This window comes from Lingula anatina, chromosome 3 (assembly GCF_051362555.1).
Source record: "Lingula anatina isolate TDL-2025a chromosome 3, LinAna3.0, whole genome shotgun sequence".
Lineage (NCBI taxonomy): Eukaryota > Metazoa > Brachiopoda > Lingulata > Lingulida > Lingulidae > Lingula > Lingula anatina.
The window spans coordinates 30,073,148-30,095,760 of record NC_141769.1 but is presented as its reverse complement, the minus strand read 5'-3'; the positions used below and the strand labels follow the sequence as shown (position 1 = coordinate 30,095,760).

The following is a 22,613-nucleotide window of genomic DNA, read 5'->3' as shown; positions in this document are numbered from 1 at the left end:
CAACTGGAAACCATGCAAATGGCCATTGCACAATGACTGTTATTTTGGTGATTGAAAAAAAAACACTATTTGTGGAACAAATGGATTGGTTAACAGAGTTAGCAAACCATGTGACTATAAGTTTTTAATACCTAGTGGAATTTTTAATGATCTTAATACCAAAACATGAAACAGAATTTCAATAATAATCTTAAAATCAAAATGATCATGAAATTTAAAAGGAAAAACGAATTATCTTAACCCACCATCTATATCCTGCCTCTTCCAAGTCTCTGCAGACATCCACTGGGGCCACACGTTTCTCGCTTTTCTTTGGAACATCTTTCGCACAATATGAGATAAAGATATCTGAAAACAAACTCAACATATTAACATTCCAATTGCCAAAAATACATGTCATTGCATAGTTATGGGTGTTCTATTTGAATAACACACCTGCTGAGAAAATAATAATGCTTTTACCATGCCCTTACTTATTAGGGCAAACACTAATTAAAACTGTTGAAATTGTTGTACAAGGATGTGAATGTGTTAGTTGTGCCAAGCTGGTTGAGACAACAGCACATTTTTACCTGCTGACATGTCTTTCCTCAGGTCAGTCAATCCTCTCACAGTCTGCACAAGCTGCAGGTCATAGTCTGTGCTGCTCTCTGGGGGCATCATACCTGTAATAAATTGATAATATTTTCATAGCAACTTGCAAATAAAAGAATAGATCTAAGTGAATAAACAAATTAAGGAATGATGAATTATTTAAAACAATTAATCATTCAAATACTCAATCAACTGTAGATCTTTTTATCTACGCGTTCATGTAAAGACACATTATTATTATTATTATTATTATTATTATTATTATTATTTATAATAAAAACATGGCTATATCTTAACTGCAAAATAAAACTTACTATGTAGATCTGTCAGAGGTATGACATGGAAATACTTGGTACACTGCAGGAAAGGTGCCTTAAGTTGTGTAGCTCTTCTGATGGAGGAGGCTGAAAACATGTGAGGGTCACGGGCATGCTGGAAGATTGAAAATAGATCATTAATTCTTTTATAATAATTAATTTAACTGAAATATTATCATCATACACTATTTTTCTGAACAGGGGGTTGGGGGGGAGGGTCTGGAAAAAGTTTACTCCTTGGGATAAAGAGCCAGCCAGAATTTTTTGCGTACATGTAATTCAAGCCAAAAGATTCAGTTATATTTGTCCAAACTAGGCACTTTCCCCATCTTTTTTCCAAAAGCACACAGAGAACATGAACCCGCTACCCCAGCATACTATTAGTAGGTTTGTCCAATTTGTGAAAAACTTACCTGATAAAAATCGGGTGGATTTAGGCCGTCTTCTGAGTCTTCCGGAAGACGGTCAGATTTTTAAGTTAACATTGATGGGTTTCAATTTTTTTCTGTCAGAAGATGGTGAAAAATGGAGGATGGACCAACAAAGATAATTTGGAAGACTGTCAGAAAAAGCTCTGGATCCGCCCCTGAAAATGGATGACCCCTCAGACCAAGTTTATATACTTACAGCCTTGGAACAGTCTGGACAGGGCATGAGGTAGTCGTACACCACCCCCTGGAAAGACTCTGTGATCAACCCCTCAAACACCTCATGGACCAGGAAGAGGACATTTTCTGGAGTGGTCCCCTGGACTTTCACATGCAGCTCAGAGTCTCTGAAAACATAAATTAATTAATTAATTAATTAATTAGTTAAGTTAAAAGACCTAGACAAGAAATGAAATGTGAAAAATAATTTGAGAAACAGCCATGAATCTATTATAACACTGTATGCAAATTAAGAACTACGAACTATCTTTGAAAATTTATGGCGATTTTTCCCTTCATGCATGTACAGCTTAATTCACTCAAAAAATTTTGCAACATTGCCACATTAACATACGAACTAAAGTATCTTATAAACCATCACGTCTAAACCATTGAAATATTTTCTGTTTAACCACAATATAGTAATGCCTTTTTGAAGTAATGGTATTGTCCAATATCTGGTATTTACCTAAACTGAGTGAGGAGAGCAATGTGGTCATTCTTTTTCAGCCTAGAGCCCCTCTTCCAGATCACAGAGCTATCAGAGAACTCATACAGTCGTACCTACAAGAACATCAGAAATGTAGTTGAATAAAGTTACAGTGGACCCATGCCGAAATTAAACCAAATTTTACAAAGTCATGTTGCCAAATATTTTTGTTCACATAACACATTTAATTATAAATAACTAATCAATTTGAAAACTAGTGTATTCTAGCTTGGGTCCAAAAACATCCAATGGCAGGTAAAAAAATCTCAACATCTGTCTCTCTCACCTGTGCTCGGTTAAACAACCCAGCAGGCAAGTAATCAAACTTGTAAATCATCTTTGCCTCTCTTTCTCCATTTTCTCTGTCAAGTTCTGGCCAATCAAAGTGAGGCTGTTTCTCGGGGAGAAGGCATGGCACCAGGTTGACTGGTTTGTCTGGGAGTTGGAAAGTCAGATCATACTCCTCTGTGAGACGAAGAAGCCACCAGTGGAGATCTGCGGGATAATCCTCCCAAACTTTGGGAATGTCTGTGTGGTTGAAGTAGCCATCCTAATATAGAAAAATCAATGTTTCAGGGATAAAAATTTTGACGGTAAAATAATGAGGCAATTTTTCCATGCATGTGCCACTGAGCCATGCAATCCATATGTAAACAAAAGGACACATTATGCACAAAATATAGTATGACATTATTTACATTTTCTTCACAAGTTTTCAAATTAATGGTAACATTTCAAATCTATGAACTGTTGATTTTTTTTCAAGTTTTAAACATAAAACCCCACTCAAAGTCTTGTCTTATCTAAGGTTCTAGTGGGCCAGTACACTAAAAAGTTTCTGGCACACACCGTTTTAGGCTGGTCAGAAAAATTCCCTGTCACAATACCAGTATGTTATAGTGCATGAAAACAGTTCCATTTTACCCACCTTAATGTGCGAGTCATTGACAGACACCACACAGGACATCACGTCCACAATCCATTGGGGGTTGATGACCACATGTGACTTGAGGAAATTGTTGTCAAAATGCTGCAGGCTTCCTAACTCATGCAGGAACTGCACAGCTTGAGAGACCTGGAAAGTGAAAGTGAAAGTGAAAGGAAAATGAAAGTGAAAGTGAAAGAAAAGTGAACAGGAACAGTTTGGACATTCCCACATCAAATGGTATACTTACACATAAGGTCCCATTCCCAATGAAATTTGTTCTACATAAATCGATCCAACTCCACAGGAACTCTTGCTGAATGCAATCAGATTAACAGAATCACATGCCCCCTCTTTTTTCCAACGTATTCATCTAATCACCAGCTTCTCTGTATTCTACTCAACACCAGGGGGCGTGATAATATATAATAGCCAGGGTATTGTAATTTTCAGCCTCTTAGGCTGTATTCCCAGAGCTTTTAGATCGATCTATCCCCCCGGGGAGTCTCACTAGATTACTGTCAGATAATCCGGCTTAAATGTCCGTCCCGCCTACTACAAGCTGTAAGGGGATAATTAACTTTCGTGTCCGCTCGGCTGACAGCTATTTAGCATGAACCCCCAGGGAGTTAGGTCGATCTAAAGTAGATCGATCTAATCTCTGGAAATGGGGTCTTAAAGTGTACTTTGTATGATATCATGATTTTTACCTCAGATTTATCATATATTCCTGATTTGGTCAATGCTAAATCTTCTAGGGAAACATAGGAGACTACACTTTCTGTAGTTCTCAACCTAAAAATAACAAGTTAACAGGAAGGGTAAACAGTGTAATAAGTCACATAGAATTAATCTAGTTATGCACTATACATTTTTATGAATATAAGGACAGATACTGTAACCTAACACCTCAATGAAATATCCATTAAATATGTCATGGGATATGTATATACAAGTATGTATATATTTTTTGCTTTATTGAGATAATACATTGACAGTGCACAACTTTTCATTGTCAACTGAAAGTTAAAAGCAAAATTCTTGTAAAATGACATCAAAACATATTCATACACACCACAACACATTACATGACATAAAAATTGTACTCACTTGATAATCTCCTTCTCCAGGTTGAGCCATACTTGAGGGATCTGTTCTCCAATGTAGGGCTGCTCTAAAGTCACATCAAGCAACATTTCCTGAAGGTCCTTTATGCCCTGCAATATAATTATATAAAAATTAAAGTTAAAAAATTTTTTAAAAAGTTTAGAAAACGAACAAACATAGAGAAATATTATGTAAATAATGAACAAAATAAATAAATAAGGTTACCTAATACATTACCTTCCTAGCCAATTTAGCTACCTCTCCAACAGGTTGAATTTCCATAACAATATTACCCAAAACAATGATCTTGCACAATATCCTGGATCTCAACTAACGCAATGTATCTGTTTCAGTGCTTTATTAGTGCTGTTTCACCTAACATGCTATTCTAACCACCTGTCCACAGAGACAGATAGACTAAACTCTTTTTATTTGGATGTACTTTGCTGTATACCCTCACCTTACACATTGCTGTGCCTTGTATGATATAGCTTACAAAATACAGTCCAATGTGTCTCACCCAACACAATGTGTCTCACCCAACACAATGTGTCTCACCCAACACAATGTATTAAAACTCACACTGTCTCACCTACCACAATCCAGTACCCACCTGTCCACTGTGAGAGCTGACAAAATGGAATCCTTTAATCTGGCTGTATTTCTGCTGCATTTCTTCAACAGGAATCTCCACTTTGGACACCTGGTCCAGGTGAGTGCCCACCACCAGTATGGGGGCCTTGGGAGCATGGACGGCTATGGAGTTCAGCCAGAAGTCCAGCCCAGCGTGCTCGTGACCTTGGCGGATGTTCCACAGGAGGAGATAGACTGCTCTGTCTGAGAGAAAGAACTGAAAGAGAGGGAATAATATTAATATAATAAATAGATAAATCATTAAAAAAAAAAAAAACAAATATGAAAAAAAGATAATAAAAAAACTCATTTGGAGGAAAACTGATATACTGAGGTGAGGCAACATTATAATTTTTTTAAATTTAAAATTGTACTTTTTGCTGGTTTATTATTTCTTTTCATAAAATCATATATTTAATCTTATTTTTCCAAATTCACAATCTTTGCACCCACCTGATGTGTATTGTAGTAGACAGTTTGCCCAGCGAAATCCCACACAGAATAGCTGACAGTTTCTTTTTCTCGTGTTACAGTCCAAGTACAGATATCTATCCCATCAGTCACCTGGGGTATCGCCTCTTGTGTCTCCCCAACACCACCGCCACTCATAATGGCTTTCACCAGACTATGAAGACAAAAATAAACAAAAAAATAGATAAATTAAATTTTTATTAATCTATTACTCAATTCTCAGATTATGAAGGTTTTAAATTCTATAGGTTAAAAGTTTCAGAACTTCATGATGGATGCTCCCCCCCCCCCCCCCCCCCACACACACACACACACACAAAGAATAAATGGGAAATTTTGCTTAAGACTTGGCCTTCCTTAATTTGGAGATAATCAGCATCATATGTAACATCTCATCAAATCTAGGTTACACTGGCTATGATGAAAATGATCAAACATTTTAATCTAATTTTTCCCTCTCACCTTGTTTTCCCGACCCCTCCCAATCCTACAAGCATCAGTTTCGTCCTCTTGCACTCCACAGACCCAGAAATCAGTCGGCGCAGATAGGCATAAATGGTCTGGAACCCCTTGGAGATGATCTCCTTGGGTGGAGTACGAATAGAGGGACACTCGTCCAGAACTAATCGTTTAAGAGGTAGCCTCCCGGCAAGAGGGGAGATGGTCTCTAGACACGGATTGAAGGAGACTACCAGTTCCTGAAGTTTGTGGAGTTTGCTGATTGCATCGGGGATGTGGGTTATACCTTGGAACTGCAGGTCAAGATATTCTAGGTTTTCTAGCTCCAGGATTTCTGCTGGGATACCACTCTCCTCTAAAAATGTAAATTACACAGTAACACAATTGTAGTCTTTGAATAATCACAGTCAACTTAAATTTACATCTTGAAATTTGTGCAATGATTTGAATTTCTTTGCTCATTTTGAAAAACTCTACAGCTTAAGCACTTAATGTATTGATCAAAAATTTTTGTTCAACAAATTTTGAGAGAATTCTTGCATGAAAATCTCCTTCTACACATATAATAGCATTTTATGTGGCTTCCCTTTTCATAAGAGGAAAAAACATACCTTCAGTTCCTCTAAACCTTGGAAATATGTGGAACAAACATGCATTTAGCTTGGCAATCTCTTTTTCATCCAACAGGCCATTGGAGTCTTCATCAAAGAATTCGTATAACGAGGCCTTGTCCTGGAGAAGAAGAGATGTAGGTACTCATAACTGAGAAAATGGCAGCTATATATTCCTTAACTGGTACTACATACACTGCAATTAAGACTTTTAATTTTACTTTATTATTACTGAATATTGTGAAATACTAAATTAGTATGTAAAGTCTAATGACATGATGGTTTTTAGAGTTTAGGAAAAAGTCATTACAATTATTATTATTGTGTGAAAATATGTAATTTCAAGTATCAAAATTAATTGAAGTACTGTGCAAATAAGAATGTTTTTAAGTCTTTTTTAAAAAAACCTCAACACTATTTATAGTCCGAATGTTTGAGGGTAGTTCATTCCATAAAATGTAATATATAATACACAAGAACTGGGACATACCTCCTTATGCATCTCCAGCCACTTGTCGGCATAGGTTCCTTTCAAGAATTCCCCAAAGTCTTCCTGTGACAGAAACCCATTTGGTTTGTGTTTGAACCATGGAAATCCCTCTAAACTGAGAGACTTGAGTTTCTTGAGGTTTTTGAAGCTCGAAGGCAGGACCTGCAAGCAATTGTGCTTCAAGGTGAGATAATTCAGGTTTTTCAAGTTGCCAAAGTTTTCAGGCAGGCTTGTTAAAAGTAGGTTATTGGCAAGTAGACGCTGCAGGTTTTCAAGGTGGCAAATGACTTCTGGAAGTGAATGGATTGGATTCTCAGAGATTTCTAATCGAAGAGGTTGGTCTTTGAGCTCCAGTAATTCCTCTGGCAGATTCTGAAGATTGTTTTTCTTAACGTTAATTCCACATAGTTTTTTGCACTTCCCAATCCCTTTTGGTAGTATTGAAAGCTTGTTGTGGCTAACATCAAACTCCACCAGAGATGGAAAAGATGGAAAGAAATCTTCCGGCAGTGCCTTGATATCATTCTGGGGGATGCGTAGGGAGCGGATCAGTCTTGTGTAGGAGGTGCCATCTATTTGAAACTTTTCCATGGGAAATTCTGTCAGTCCAGCTTCAAGCAGGTAACAATTAAGATGCGCTTTGCAAAGAAGATGGGTGTCTCCAGTCATTGTTTCATGCTCGTGAAGAATGCCGCCTTCATTCAATGTAGTGATTTCATCTTTGAATATCTAAAATTCAAGTTAGAAATGATCAATTTACTTTGCTTAATTCTAAAACTGTACAGTGTATAGACAGATGCAGCACTTCAATACTTGTATTTAGTACATGCACACGGACCTGTAGACTGTCACGTCTTGCAAATTTAAGTGGAGTTGCAATTTTCATATTAGCCTTTTTATCAAAAATATTAATTCGTTCTCATTTTCAAACTTAAAAATTCAAAACACATGCATTCTAAAAATAAAAACTATTAACAGGAATCATATTGTCTTAGACTGGTTAACAATGAAGTGGAAATGTATAACAGTATTCCTTACATATGCATGGTCTGGCAGAAGCTTGGCCAACACATATTGTCCAAATCCATTGACTTCATGGTACAACATCGTCATCATCAAGGACTGGGTGCACAAGTGGATCACTGTCTGGATTAACTCCTCAGCCTGACCAAAGTGGAAACAAAAATATTTACATAATTTATGGAATATGTGTCATAACCTTGAATAGCATCATCATTAGAGACCATTTAAGCTCAAGACCACCTAAGATTGCACTAGATATTGAGGTGCTTAGAGAAACTTGATTTTTGTCTTTCTCCCCATTATAATAAAAGTCTTGGTCATTCAGATGGAATGCCCTCTTATATATACACACATATGAATATCTGGGGAATAAAATCCTTGAGTTTCTACATTTGTCACTGTCAATTCTTACAAATAAATTAGTTAAAAACAATAATTCGCCAAGAAGTGAAGGCTTGACCTACCTCATCTTCAGTAATGTCTAAATCAGGCAGGAGTTTCTTGTGAGATGGCAGCTCCACCTGTAAGGGACAAATGGTATCTTACATAAAAGCAGGAAAAAAATGCGTTAAGTAGATAAAAATCACAACATTGATATCAATATGACAGTCAGGGTAAATGAAAACTAACTGACTTAGGCTGGCCTGGAACTTTTTAACTTCTGAGAATTCCCTGTATATAGCAATGGTCCATGATCCTGATTTCTCTAATAAGATACTGAAACTGTAAATTCCCTTTTCACTTAAATTTCTCTTTGGGATTCTGTTGAGAGCATCCACCTCCCTTACAAAAATTCTTACAGGATGTCATATAGGACTGTATAGGAATCCTACAAGACTCCATTACAGGAACAGATCCAGAAATATTTTCTGACAGTATTACAAATCTTTGCTGATCCATCCTCCATTTTTGATGGTCTTCCAACAGAAAAAATAGATACCCATCGATGTAAACTTTAAAATCTGACCGTCTTCCAGAAGATCCAGAAGACTGCCTCAATCTGCCCCTGACACTGTACAAACACCTTGAATTCTGATAACACCAAAACAACTGATTGCATATAACAAATTAGGCTGTCATAATGTTACACACCTTCTGTGATCCCATGATAGCATGACAGGCAATTAAAACTGCCAACATTCCCTGTAAGTTGTCTTCCGGTACTTCAATTCCTGGACTGTCCACCAGATGGAGCTGCCAGTACTTCCCATCCTCCTCTTTAGGCAGTTTGTAGTCTGCTCGCACCTTCAACATCTCACCAGCATCTCCTAGAAAAGACATTTTTTTTTTGGAATTTAAGAAAAAAGTTGGAAGAAATGGCTAGATGGCCTTATGACAAGGGATCTTTGAGCAACTTAAGTCAGGAAACTGCCAAGAAAAGAGTTTAGATTTAGAAGACTTTTGTGTAAAAGAAAAAGTGTGTCTGTTTAAACATATGTTGATTGATTCCATTCTGAAAGGGGGTAATTAACTATGGTGCACGCTCGGCTGACTGCAATTTAGCGTAAGCCCCCAGGGAGTTAGGTCGATCTAAATCTTAATCTCTGGATCCATCTAAATCTCTGGGAATGCACCCTAAGTCCAACCAACCAACTCAAAAAGTTGGTACATGTCAGCCATCCAGCTGTGTTTGAAAATATAGGCTACTGGTTGTCCAAATAATGGCTGGATGGCCCTCTGGAGAAAGCCTTGTTCTCAACCTAAATCAAAACAACTGCTTGACAATCAATGAGAAAGTCTAATTTGTGCCAGAAATGTCTTAGTTGTTTTACATACCTCTAGAATAGCACAACTGGTGTAATTTTCTCTCTGTTCCCTTGGTCAAAGCTTCTTGTCGTACATGGGGTAACATCTTAACAAGGTGCTGGTTGACCAGATTAGGGATTATTACCCCAACTACACCTGTAAATAATCCATCATTGTTATAACTTAGACTATCATATAACATTTATTAAATGTATGCATAGTGCACGTTTGCATAGTGTATTATCTGTATTGCTAAAGCGAGAATTTTTGAGTCAAAATGAGGTTGATCTATTATTTTTTATTAATTAGATTTGTCATATAAAATAATTCTAACAGGGAACCTTTCTATAATAAATTGAGTATGTTCAAGCTGAAGGCATGCCCTCAATCAAATGCATTGTGCTGCTATGGATATATATGCACAAGAATATGGATATATATGCACAACTATATAGAACTATATAGTCATCCAAATATATAATATTAACCATATTGTATCAATTAAAAATTTTAATTAAAAAGAAAGACTACTATGTGCTTAATTCAAACTTATTAGGGATTAAAAAGTGAAAAAGAAACTAACCAGAGTAGTTAAAATCACTCTCTGCAAAAATCTTTTCCTCAACCAGGGGAAGGTTCTGGGCCACAGTACAAGCAGTTTCTGGAAATAAAAATATCCCAAGGTATATATTATAACTTTACCCAAAGAATACTGTCAACAACATTGTTCAAAGAATAAATCTGACTATAAATATTGTACACTTAAAACTACTACTACTCAAAACAGAATTACCTGAAGCAAAACCCCATACAATATGGAAATACGCACAATTTTAGCAGTCTTGTCCAATAGTTACATTAATATCAAATAAGAAATCAAATTATTAGTTGGTGACTGGCAAATTTTCGTCCATAAACTTTTACATCAGTGGGTTGCAGGTAAAACCAAAAATCCTTAAAAGCTGCAGTTCTTATCACTTACTTGCAGTTCCCTGAAGGAAGTTTCTACACCATTTCTCAAGGCGGCCGTCTGTTTTTGATGAGTAGTAAGGCTTCATGTTGGTGCGCTGAGTCTACAAATATACAAAAAAAAAAAGTTTTTTTCCTTTAAATATTGATGGGATCACAGTGGTGCAGATACAACAGCAGTACTGGGTTTCAGTCGACTGGCATGTCTCCTGGGACCATGGAGACATTTTTTTTTTTTTTTTGTATTTGCAGTCCTTTAATACAGGTAACCAGAGTTGAACCATTTCTGCATGCATGACCTTTACCTTTGTTCTTGTCTGGGGATAAACAATAAACAACATATAAACTATAGGTGCAAAATACAAGTTTAGACCTTCAAATGTATAAATTTATACCTTACCTCTGAAAACAACCATATTGGTGCTCTTCTGCTGTTCAAATCTTCCTCAGAAAGGTCAGCAGATATCAACTCTAAAATAAATAACACATTTGAAAAAATGACATCAACTGTGATATTTGCACAATTTTTGCCTTCTCTTATATATATATATATATATATATATATATATATATATATATATATATATATATATATATATATATACCATAACTTACAATGAAGGCTGTAAACATTACATTTTTTGTCACTTGGCATCTATTTCATACATAACATCTCTGGACATTAAAGCAACAAAATGATTAATAAACACATGCCACTTACCCATCTTCTTCAGAGAGGTTCCACAAAATTCACAAGATGAAGCTTTTTCCTCATTCTTCTCTTTACATTGTGGACAATCTTCATGCAGGGCTGGAAAATAAATGGTAAATTTTGTAAATACCTTTTCCAGCTTTCAGTATAAATCAAAATGTTTAAGAGAAGATCATAACTGTTATTGAAAATACTGTAACAAGAGTGTTTGCAAGATGTACCCATCCAGTAAATATTTACAATGATTTTAGAATGACACACTTATGCTTTCTAAAGCATTCATTTTTGATTGAAATTATTTAAAAAAATAATTCTCACCTTCAGTCCAATAGTCATTTGGTTCTTTATTGTAGTATGAATAGTACAAAGGGAATAGTCTGTCACTGTAGGGGCTGATGTTAAAGCTCTCAATGCCCTCAGGTTTCATCACTGAAAATGTTTTTTTTTCCCAAAATATTAGTATCAATCTTAAATTATGCTTATTGTAAACAAAATTTAATAAAAATTGCAAAACTTTCCTTTAATTTCCCATTTCCTCTAGGAAGATTTGATCTCAAGTTTTCAAAAATTAATTTCTGATGGCTCTTCTGTATATTACATTTATGAATTAAGTTCCCTCTTATAACTCCCCCCCCCCCCCCCCCACCCACCCAAGGTTTCACTTTCTTTATCATATGACATTAGAATATTTATAAATGGAGGCCTAGTTTTTACCTGCAGTGTATAACTGGTTGTCATGTGTGGAGGATGCCAGCTCCGCCAAGTGGTGGACTCCTGTAGCTGGGTCCTTGATCTCTACCAACATCTCTTCCTTTATCCTCCGAGAGGGCGTCAGCTCGGCTTCCTGTTAAATCATCATTCAGACTTAAACATAAAATGCTTTTCCTTATATGAAAAATTTATCTTATTGTTTTTAATTACTTACAATGTCAAATTTATCACCAACTTTGAAAAGGTAAAAATTCCCAGCCATTTTGCTTAAAGAACCCCCATTACCAGGATGCCATTGTCAATTCCACTATAAACCACAGATTCTGAAACAAGCTGACAGATAATAGGAATGAGCGTCACTGCAGTGACCTCTGAAAGCAAACACACATTAGCTAGAGCCATTAATACCTTAATTCCAGGTGCATTGACGAAAACCTCAATGCCTTTCCCATGGAAGCCTATGGTACCGCACAGGCGTTGAAGTCGAGTCTTCTTTGTGTAGATCACCTCCCCTGCTTTTGAAATTTCTATCTTAACCTTTTCTGTATCCTACAAAACAGGAAGATTTAAATATCAGATTTAAGTATCAGCACAATTCAAAGATGAATATCAGTAGAATATTGAAAAGAAATTATGTTATCATATATGAAAGGAATGCTGGACAGCAAGAATAAGTAGGAATTTGTCTTTCTGAGAAATTAGAAAACTTAAATTCCCAGGGCATATGAATTCAATTGAATGTACACAGGTCAACTTTAAGGATGTATTTATTTAGTAGCCTGTACTCACCATGGCCTTACACTGGTCATCCCTGTCGAACCTCATCTGGACCCTGACGGTGCATGCCTCTGATACTATCCACTTGTCATCCTTATGCTCTTTCACTCCTGTCTCCTCATGGTCGGCTATCACACCAGTTTGCAGGTGATATTCCAGTAAAGGTTTTCCAAAAACCCTGTAACAATTTTGTAACAAGTTTGGAAGTACGTATTAAGTGATTTAGTGGAGTTATGAGCCATATTCATGGTGACATTGTTCTACATTGTACATTTACCTTGCAAGAATACTAAACTGGATCCATGCTTTCTGTATCTGTCAGAACATAACTATTTATATTATTCTGCTATTAATATTTCAAAATTTCAAACAGACTGAAACTTGGGTGAACAATGAAATGTGATATACAAAATATTACAAGGCCTCTAGCATCATAAGAGCTATGGTTATAATGGCAAGTCCAGTGAAAATATGTCATAATTCTAACCATTTGCACCAGATTGATATTAAGAATATTTGAATATCTTAAAATAGTTGAAAAGCTAGGATGGCAACAAACACCCAATCCAAGGCAAGTAAAGAGAAGCCAAGAGAGTCTCTACACTTCATTATAAAGTATATGAAGTTTTACTGGAAATAGTCTAAAAACATGATGACCGTTTTTCCAAATAATCCAAATGTTGAATGTGATTTTATATAGACATCACTTCCACAAATTCTACCCATACAAAGTTTTCATCTGGCATGAACGTAACATATTAACCTAATTACTACTGGATCTACCGGTACTAGACTAAATTCAAATACTATAAAATTCAAATATATACTGGCTACTCCTGCAAACGTTAACTTGGTTACTCACTTTGACAGACCCACTGTAACCTTATTCCTTTCCATCTCTGCTGGAAGTAGAGTGACCTCAAAGAAGTTGAAATGAACTGGATCCATAGCTGCCCATTTGGTGCCACTCTGAACGTTAAGCCTTCGATTGCTGATGAAGTTGCCACGACTAAGATTTTCTACAGAAATCACGGAGGACTCATTTATGTCTTCAATCATAGTGAATGGCCGGGAGGAACCAAGGCCGGGCTGCAGGGCAGTTTGAACTTTCTATTTTGAAAAAAAAAAAATTGTGAATTATAAATTAAATTGAAGATGAATAAAATTACGTTAGAAAATATTCTCATGAGAAAATTATAAATAAGTTGAATTATCTGAAAGGTATTGTCAATACCCAAATAAACCTCTAAATGTAACTTTGAAGAAAAATAAAATACATTAGGATTATATATTCTCATGAGAAAATAGTATATAAGTTGAATTATCTGAAAAGCATTATCAATACTCAAATAAAAACCCTAAATGTAACTTTGTAGCCAGGTTTAAGCTTATAACATACCGTGTATTAATTCTTAGGTCATGGCATCAACTGAAAGCTCACATTAACTGCAGATTTTGTAATTCTTGACCAATTATACCTACATTTAAATACTTTGTGCACCTTGTACAGACTCCACACTTGCTGCACATTTGTGCATTGCGCTGGCACCCACAATGACTGAAAAACATTGACAGACACTTTATTTCACATTTTACTTAATATTTGCTCCATTATATTCAGGGTATATCAGTATCTTTCTAAGAAAAACACTGGCAGACACTTTATACAACATCTTTAATAAAAAAAATAGTTACAGAGTTTCCAGTGGCTTTCCACTAATCTCTCTCTCTCTCTCTCTCTCTCTCTCTCTCTATATATATATATATATATTTTTTTTTTTTTTTCTTTTTTTTTTTTTGAATACATACTAAATTGTCTCTCCATGTGTTCCATTCTGTGGGCAGTCAATCCCCTCATAGGCACAGTTTCCACACAGAAAGCACCTGCTGTAGTCTACATGGGGGCTGGTGTCAAACTTGACCTGGTCCAGGGTATGTGTGGGGGCAATTCCTCCAGGCTTCACAAAACTGAAATCATCTGGAAAACACATATTTATCTCTCAAAATTAAGTTTAAAAAAAATAACAAAGTAAATTAAATTAAATCTTTTTAAACAGGAATATGGCGGGTAGGCAGCAAAGAAAAAAAGGCCAAGGAAAAAAATCACTATAACAGCCTTTTAACTCCACCAAAGCCCAAGAATGACCCAATCTTAATAAATAAATAAATAAATAAATAAATAAATAAATAAATAAATAAATAAATAAATCTGTGCACCACTCACTTGGCCCCAGTATTTCCTCCACCTTGACGTCCTTCTTGCACTGTGCACACTTCAGCCTGGACACTACATTAGTGGCGTCTCTGTTAGACAACATGTTGTGCTGGTAGAACTTCGTCCTGCTGTGACACGTCTCACTGTGTGGGCAGGGAGTGAGAAACTGCATAAAAAATTGTTTCAGAATGTTAAACTTTGATTGTTGGTCTTATAAATAACTATTCTGTGAGAGCAACATAATGTCATGCAACCATTTGCTGTTGTTTTTATTCTACTATCTTCTATGGGGTCTAAATTACAACATCAAGAAGTTGTAACGTCTTTACAACTTCTTGAGTGCATAAAACATATTTAAATTATGCATGATATTTCATACACATTTTCATTCACTTTCACAAAAAAAAAAAAAAAAAAAAAAAAAAATGGCATATTCCCTACTTGTTTCTGACAGCTTTTGAAAAAAATAAATAAATAAACAGGAATTACTCACAGTCATTTTAGTATTAAAACAATGCTTTGGAAAATCTAATATTAGGTCATACTTTTATAAAAACAGTATTTTCAAAAAAACATCCCTACCTGACAATACACCTTGAACTTCTGGCACACGTACTTCATTATGGTGACATAGGTGAGGAGTGTAGACCACAGGCAGGACATCAGAGCATGCTGATTCCTCACCTCTTCCTCTGCAAACATTTTAGTGGCACGCACCGCAATGTAGATGATGTTAGTATGCTCTGGTAGGGCCTTTGCCTTCAATTCAGCTTCTGCAATGAAAGTATTATCCTAAAATTAATGTATTCCTTTTAATAAATGGTTTTAGGCCACATTCACAACAGTGGACTAACTAGTCTGAGGATCAAATATGGCTACCCTAACAGACACTGAATAGATTTCCAAGTGGGTCAGCCACATCTGACCTGCGGATTAGTTAGTCAATTGTAAATGTGGCATTAAAGGTTATAGGAGTTCCTTATTATGTTAATTTTTTTCCATTGCTTTTAATGCACAAAATATGCAATATTCCATTTTTTATAAGACCCTTTTATAAATAAAGTATTAAATACACTCTGGTACATTATGTTATAAATCAAACATTCCCCTTTCACTGTCATTTAAACAACTGCAACATTTTAATCAAAAAGCCTAGCAAAAAACACATGCTTTCAAACAGTATATCAAGTTCAATGACAATTAACCTATTTCATCATCATCATCATCATCTTCCAGCAGAGATGATTTCAGTTTAGAGTTAGCTTGTTTTATTGGAGCTTTCTTCATTGGAGCTTTCTTCTTCCCCCCTTTTTTCTTCATCGGTCCCTTTTTCATTGGTGTCTTCAATCTAATTGGTTCCAAGAACTCCTCTAAAATGAAATTCGCACATCATATTCAACATCAGCATATATCAATTGTAATATCTGCACTTAGTAATGACTAAGTTTAAACATAAATTGTGACTTATATACGCTTTTCAAATATTATTCATTACAAATAAAATAAACATTTTAAATTATCAACTAGAGTATTTTATCTCCACACTGTGTCCATCTTAGATGGAAAACATGGATAAGGTTTGGAAAGGTCACTAGATGGCAGCAGTTATCAAGAATAGCCAAATTCTGCTGACCCCAGCAAAAGAGAAGGAAAACAACTGGTATGATACAGTGGTGTTATCTGGCAGTTCTTACCCAGTTCGTATGCTGTGGTTTCTCTTCTCTCAATCAGTAAGGTGACTGCCCCATGCTGTGCAAGGAGGCCATTTTGCCATAGCACTGGATTCGCAGCAATTTTAGAGCACTCCCTGATTGGACAAATTCAGAGCCATTACAACAACAAAACTGTCTGCCACAGAATATTGGTTAAATTATAGCAAAAAAATTTGGGGAGGACAAAACGTAAGCCTTTTGATGGCATATGAGCATTTTTACATCACAAACAGGCCTGTGTTTCTGTGCATAAGGTTAACAATAAGGTTAACATATCTTAAGTTGAAAATGCCAATAATGGTCTCAGATAGAGCATAATGTTATGGTAATGTAGGGGAAAAAAGAAAAAAAAAGAAAATTGATTTTTGCTTCATGACTGTCTTAGTGCTCATTTTCCAAAGAAACTATTGCTCCATGCTGATCAATTCTACTCCACAGGGCTACCGCTAATACAATCAGTTCATTAAATTAACATGCCTTCTTTTATTTCCACCATACTGTCATACTCAGCAATTTTTCAGTATTCTACTAAACACCAGGGGGCAGCATGATAATTGATCTGTTAATGTGATTGCATTCAGCGAGAGTCCATGCAGAATTGGACCAATCTACATAAAACAATAGTGTCATTGAAAATGAGCCCAAATCACCTGAGAAGCACTGGAAAGAACCCCAATGGGATATCTTCAACGATCACACAGCCTTTAGACAACTGGACTTCATTGCTATCTGGGCAGTCTGACCAGCAGTATTCCTGAATAATATTAAGCACTTAATAACTATTTCTCAAATCATATGGACATGCCTCAGTTTTTATTATTTATACCAACAATACAATATTAAAAATCTTTTTAACATGAGAAAGAAAAGAATTTCTATTTGTTACTGAATTTATCTAAAAATATTATAACCACTTTATCAATGATCACAAGAACCCTTCACATCAAACTAGACTAAGTGTAGCACACTGCTAGTATACAAGAATATCTCAGATATTTGGACAGCTCCTGAGGAAAAAATCCTAAAAAGACTAAAAGCTATAAACCATAATTCACCATAAGGGTCATTCCCAGTGAAACTATCATTCTGAGTAGATCAATCCACGACTCCTCTTGTCTCCAACATTCTCATATAATCACCAGCTTTTCTGTATTCTTATCAATGCCAGGAGAGGCGTGTTCAGATGTTAATGAGATAGCATTCAGGGAGAGTCCCCCCAGCATTGGATTGATCTAAGTAGAACAATAGTTGCATTGGGAATAAGCCCTTAGTTTACCATTGGTATATCTGGTTCAGCTGGCAATTTAGGGACCAGCAAATACTGTCGTGGCCTTTGGATGAGAATTCCACATTTCTCCAGTAATTTGAAAAGCATGGCCATCTAAAATGAAAAATTAAATGTAAAGTTTATTCATGATTACTTTACTACAGTATTTAAAGAGAGGTATAATTATTATGATCATAACTCTATTGTGAAAGAGCTTGGGTCTTTAAATAACTGCAATGAAGGCATAAATAGGCAAACCTGAGATTCTGAAATCCAATTTCAATACTAGGAAATATAAAAACCTTAGTATCAGACATCTTCTCTTGGTCATAGGGGATCTTGCCGTCACCGTGAGAGACAATTTTGTTGAGTTCAGTCTTCAGCCAGGAGAAATCTATGATAACTGGTTGATGTCTCATATCAGGGAAATACAGACACTGGCCCTACAAGAAGAGAGACATGCCTTTATAATTACTTAAAATATAAGTAATCGAAATTTGTAAATAAATAAAATGTATTAAAATGCACAATACTCGATCTATTTGAGAGATATTCAAATGTAACTTTAAATTTAAATTTTCACTTCTTAAAGAAAGATTCAACTGTTCAAACCAAATTCAACTCATGAGATGTTCTTCAGTTACCTGTTTGCACATCCGTTCAATGGCCTTCTGGTATTGCCAGTACGTTGGGCCAGTGTCAAAGGGCGTATCTTCTTCTTCTCCTATCTTGGCACTACTGGGCGACTTCTCCTCTACAGAACTGGACAACTTACAGCCCTCAAGATCTGCCAACAATGCCTGATATAGCTCGGAGAAAGCCCATATTCCCTGCTTGGTTCCTAACCGTTGAACGGCACCCGTAACTGCTATCAACTCTGGGGAACTAATCCAGTTGACCCGTGGGTAAAATCTGACCAGTTGCGCCATTTTTCTCCAGAATTGTTGAACACATCCCTAAAGAAGAAAATTAAAGTAACAGATTATTTGAGGGAGCTAAATTGTATAGAGTTAATGTCATAATAATTACTAAAACTCACGAAAATGAAAGTGAATATCATAATAAAATTTGCAGAAGCATCTCATAATGTTACTACGTATGTGAAAAAAAAGGCCCAATGCACACCCCCTATCATTTAATAGCAAATAAAAATCACTTGATTACAATAATGATTTTCAGAAATGCTGGTGATGAATGTCAGTCTTACTATTAATTATCTTCTCTTGATGAAAGGGCCCTAGAAACAACTTATTTTCACTTGGTATTTTATCACTTGCCTTTTCATCAAGATTAAGATTAATGATGCTTGGTGCCACCCTGTTCATACGAAGGATTTCATAGTCCATGTGTTCCTGTTGGCAACTGAATTTAAAGTTCTGAACAGTTCCGGGGGCTAGAAGAAACCTTCATGAAAAATAGAGTTCACAATATTTGATTAAAACTAAGTATATCCATTGCATTATGATGAATTATTTTGTGCAAAAAAAAAAAAAGAAGAGAATCACTTGTGCAATAATGAGAATTAATTTTAACTGAAATCAGAAGGTGGGGTCATTACTACAATAAATATATAAGTAAGTAAATAAATCTGATTTAACAGAACAACAAAAAATGAAATAATAGAACAATCATAAAAACAACAAATAAATAAATTTAACTAAAAAGTAAATAAACAAGGAAATTAAAACTATCAAAGTCAAAAACATGTACCTCCATAATAATGACTAAATTTAAAGTAGAAAAATTTAAAACAGAGCTCAAACTAAACACAAACTGTGCCACTGTTCAGTAAAAAGAAGATAAAACAATTCCATATAACTCACTCTTCATCTTGTAGGACTTTTTCCAATAGCACATCTGGCCACCAACTTCTAAAAAGTTTTTCAACAGCACTATCATCTGGGTGCTTGTCCTTCTCTTCCTTTCTCCCATCCGAGATGCATGCAAACACAATTTGGAGAGGCTGCTCAAAGAAAAAAATGAGACAAGATAACAAATGAATAAAATAAAAATCAATGAAGCAAGATAACTTTATCATCTATTAAATAATATTTAGCAAAATTCTGATGAAAGTAATTGAATGTTACAAAAGCTAGGATGCGTAATCATTCTGGAACATAAATAATTTTTCAAACCATTTCCTAAAATATGCTAATTCTTTTTGTCTTTTTCAAAATTTTATTATCAGAAATAAGGTGTGCACTACCGTATATGTGTATGCTGCTTATATATAAATAACAATTATACATCTGTACATATCTGTACCTTGTACTTGCTCAGCTGTATGTGCCTTGACAAAATCCATTTCTGGACCTCATCCTGTGATGAGAACTTGGACAGCAGGAACGGAATGACTATAAGGTTGCTCTCAGATAAAAACAAATGTTCAAATCCCTAGAATCAGAAAAAAAAAAACAATTATTGAATTTATCAATAAATTTATCAGGCCTACCCAACTACCAGACTCAGCATCGAATGATCACCAATTCACCGGCAGACTGGACCACACTACCCCTTTTCAAGGTGTTATCATACCCCGGAATCTGGTAGTTGGGTATTCAACTATTCAACTATTTTATCTATAAATCAGTCAACTGAAGTGTCAATCAAATAAAACCACCCTGTCACTCAAAGCAGATCAATAAGCTTTATTTCAGATTCTAATTGTAAATTCAATTTCTCCAGCAGGTTTGGTGCAGGAATAAAGTGGTTTACTAAAATTGGTCAATGGCAGAAATGTGCATAATTATAATCCCTAATATTCTTTTGTGTAGTACTATGCCATAATGTACTTTTTTTGTGAAAATTACTATTTTTTAAAAAAATGCAAAAAAGAATGAGAGCTGCTTAAGGTGGGAAACCAATAACAAAAAATAAATAAAATAATAATAATAAAAATAAATAAATAAAATGCAAAACAAAAACAGATTTCTTATTTATTCAAATCATGAAAAATGTCTGTTTGAAAGCCACACAAACTGTACCTGATAACCTTCACTTATCTCCAAAATGTTATAACTAGCATGATCCCAGCTCCTTCCATCAGGAGTATTAATAGGAAAATTCACTTCACAGGCTGGCAGATAGTGGAATGGCTCCTGATTTTCTTTTTTCTCCCCAGTTTCCAGCCAGTGTGTAAAACCAAACGGTGTGTACATATTCAGGACAACCATATTCATCATCACTTTGTGATTTGCAGTCAGCTCTCTCAGATAACCTATGAGGACCAGTGAACCAATTAATTACTAGAATGATGCAATTTTGACTATTTTTATAATAACCACAAAATGTAAAACATTGTTAAAAAGAAAGAGAGTAAATAAATATAATTTATGTAAATTGTTAATTTGTATAAATATCTTAGACATTGTCCATCTGACCCCATCCACCCATCAATCTATCCATCCCTCATTCATTCATTCATTTATTCATTCATTCATTCATTCATTCATTTATTCATTCATTCATTCATTCATTCATTCATCCATCAATTTATTTTTTCATCCATTCACTTCTAACTTTCTATTTACCTCTTAACTCTGATTCTCTTCCAATGTCCCCACTTGTAATGCTGTGAAGAATGCCCCGATTGCTTGGAAAGGGTGTGTGTAAAGGGCATCCCTCCAAGTTCACATGTTTCAACTGTGGGTGGTCCTTGAGACTGAAGGTGACCACGGACACTGCCGTGGCTTTCATAGAGATGACCTCTATTTCTTCGAGGTCAAGCAGGTAGAGTAAAGACATCTCTGTGAGCAGAGGGCAGGCATCCAATACAACCTGAAGGTAAGATTTATAATATTAAACAAGGCAGCAAAGCTGTCAAATGTACAGACAAAGAACAGAAAATAAAGATGCAAATAAGTGAAAAATTAAATTTTCACAAAAAACTGTTAAATTGCCAGAAAAATTTACCAAACAGACTGCGTTGCCTATTGAAGCTGTATGTTAGACCCATGTTTCTTTCCTGTAAGTTTGAGAACAGTAAGTGACATGATTTCCCTTAAATGGTCAGCATAGGAGCAGTGCCCAAAATAGGGGTTTCTTCAAATTTTGATGCAACATTACATAATGTTTAACAGCATAATGACAATCAAATGTTATTAATAAAATATTAGTAACATGGACATTCAGAAAATGTGACAAGCAAAAGTCTTCAAGATCATGGAACTTTAAAGTCACACCTTGAAAATGCCAATATGTGAAAAATTAAATTTTCACAAAAAACTGTTTAACTGCCAAAAAAAATAAATAAATAAATAAAAATACCAAACAGACTGCATTGCCTACTGAAGCTGTATTTTAGTCCCATGTTTCTTTCCTGTAAGTTTGAGAACAGTAAGTGACATGATTTTCCTTAAATGGTCATCATGGAAGCAGTGCCCAAAATAGGGGTTTCTTCAAATTTTGATGCAATATTACATAATGTTTAACAGCTTAATGACCATCAATTTTTAATTATAAAATATTTGTTTCACAGATATTCAGAAAATGTGACTAGCAAAGGTCTTCAGGCCCATGGAACTTCAAAGTCACTTCTTGAAAATGCCAAAATGTAAACAAGACAGCACTGTTCTGAAATGGGTTTATTTCCATTTTTAACACTTTTTTAACATAAAACAAAATAAACATTTTACTGCCATTTTATATGACCAACTAAGAAAATTGATGAGATGGGAAAAGTATCAATAGAACAGTGTTAAATGTCCAATTTCCTCCATTCTGAGATTCTGAACATAG

The 22,613-nt window shown here is 35.3% G+C and overlaps 1 protein-coding gene across 1 annotated transcript in view; it reads right to left on the bottom strand.

Moving 5' to 3' along the window:
• The window catches only part of LOC106175255 (uncharacterized), a 34,664-nt gene that overhangs the window by 5,789 nt on the left and 6,262 nt on the right, over positions 1-22,613 (bottom strand). Inside the window, exons 12-53 of the mRNA XM_087008235.1 lie at positions 21,407-21,653; positions 20,861-21,093; positions 20,142-20,270; positions 19,700-19,839; positions 19,154-19,280; positions 18,521-18,832; positions 18,179-18,319; positions 17,886-17,990; positions 17,260-17,363; positions 16,592-16,704; positions 16,103-16,267; positions 15,480-15,670; positions 14,907-15,063; positions 14,492-14,660; positions 14,165-14,240; positions 13,545-13,792; positions 12,695-12,860; positions 12,314-12,454; positions 11,909-12,038; positions 11,513-11,623; positions 11,204-11,293; positions 10,883-10,953; positions 10,496-10,586; positions 10,097-10,174; positions 9,544-9,669; positions 8,860-9,035; positions 8,232-8,288; positions 7,783-7,908; positions 6,745-7,473; positions 6,255-6,375; positions 5,647-5,998; positions 5,167-5,338; positions 4,694-4,930; positions 4,084-4,190; positions 3,684-3,768; positions 2,977-3,123; positions 2,335-2,598; positions 2,028-2,122; positions 1,539-1,686; positions 909-1,026; positions 573-665; positions 246-348 (exon numbers count right to left, since the gene is read on the bottom strand). Coding sequence (XP_086864361.1) covers positions 246-348; positions 573-665; positions 909-1,026; positions 1,539-1,686; positions 2,028-2,122; positions 2,335-2,598; positions 2,977-3,123; positions 3,684-3,768; positions 4,084-4,190; positions 4,694-4,930; positions 5,167-5,338; positions 5,647-5,998; positions 6,255-6,375; positions 6,745-7,473; positions 7,783-7,908; positions 8,232-8,288; positions 8,860-9,035; positions 9,544-9,669; positions 10,097-10,174; positions 10,496-10,586; positions 10,883-10,953; positions 11,204-11,293; positions 11,513-11,623; positions 11,909-12,038; positions 12,314-12,454; positions 12,695-12,860; positions 13,545-13,792; positions 14,165-14,240; positions 14,492-14,660; positions 14,907-15,063; positions 15,480-15,670; positions 16,103-16,267; positions 16,592-16,704; positions 17,260-17,363; positions 17,886-17,990; positions 18,179-18,319; positions 18,521-18,832; positions 19,154-19,280; positions 19,700-19,839; positions 20,142-20,270; positions 20,861-21,093; positions 21,407-21,653 — 6,791 coding nt within the window. The remainder of the gene's footprint in view (positions 1-245; positions 349-572; positions 666-908; positions 1,027-1,538; positions 1,687-2,027; positions 2,123-2,334; positions 2,599-2,976; positions 3,124-3,683; positions 3,769-4,083; positions 4,191-4,693; positions 4,931-5,166; positions 5,339-5,646; positions 5,999-6,254; positions 6,376-6,744; positions 7,474-7,782; positions 7,909-8,231; positions 8,289-8,859; positions 9,036-9,543; positions 9,670-10,096; positions 10,175-10,495; positions 10,587-10,882; positions 10,954-11,203; positions 11,294-11,512; positions 11,624-11,908; positions 12,039-12,313; positions 12,455-12,694; positions 12,861-13,544; positions 13,793-14,164; positions 14,241-14,491; positions 14,661-14,906; positions 15,064-15,479; positions 15,671-16,102; positions 16,268-16,591; positions 16,705-17,259; positions 17,364-17,885; positions 17,991-18,178; positions 18,320-18,520; positions 18,833-19,153; positions 19,281-19,699; positions 19,840-20,141; positions 20,271-20,860; positions 21,094-21,406; positions 21,654-22,613) is intronic.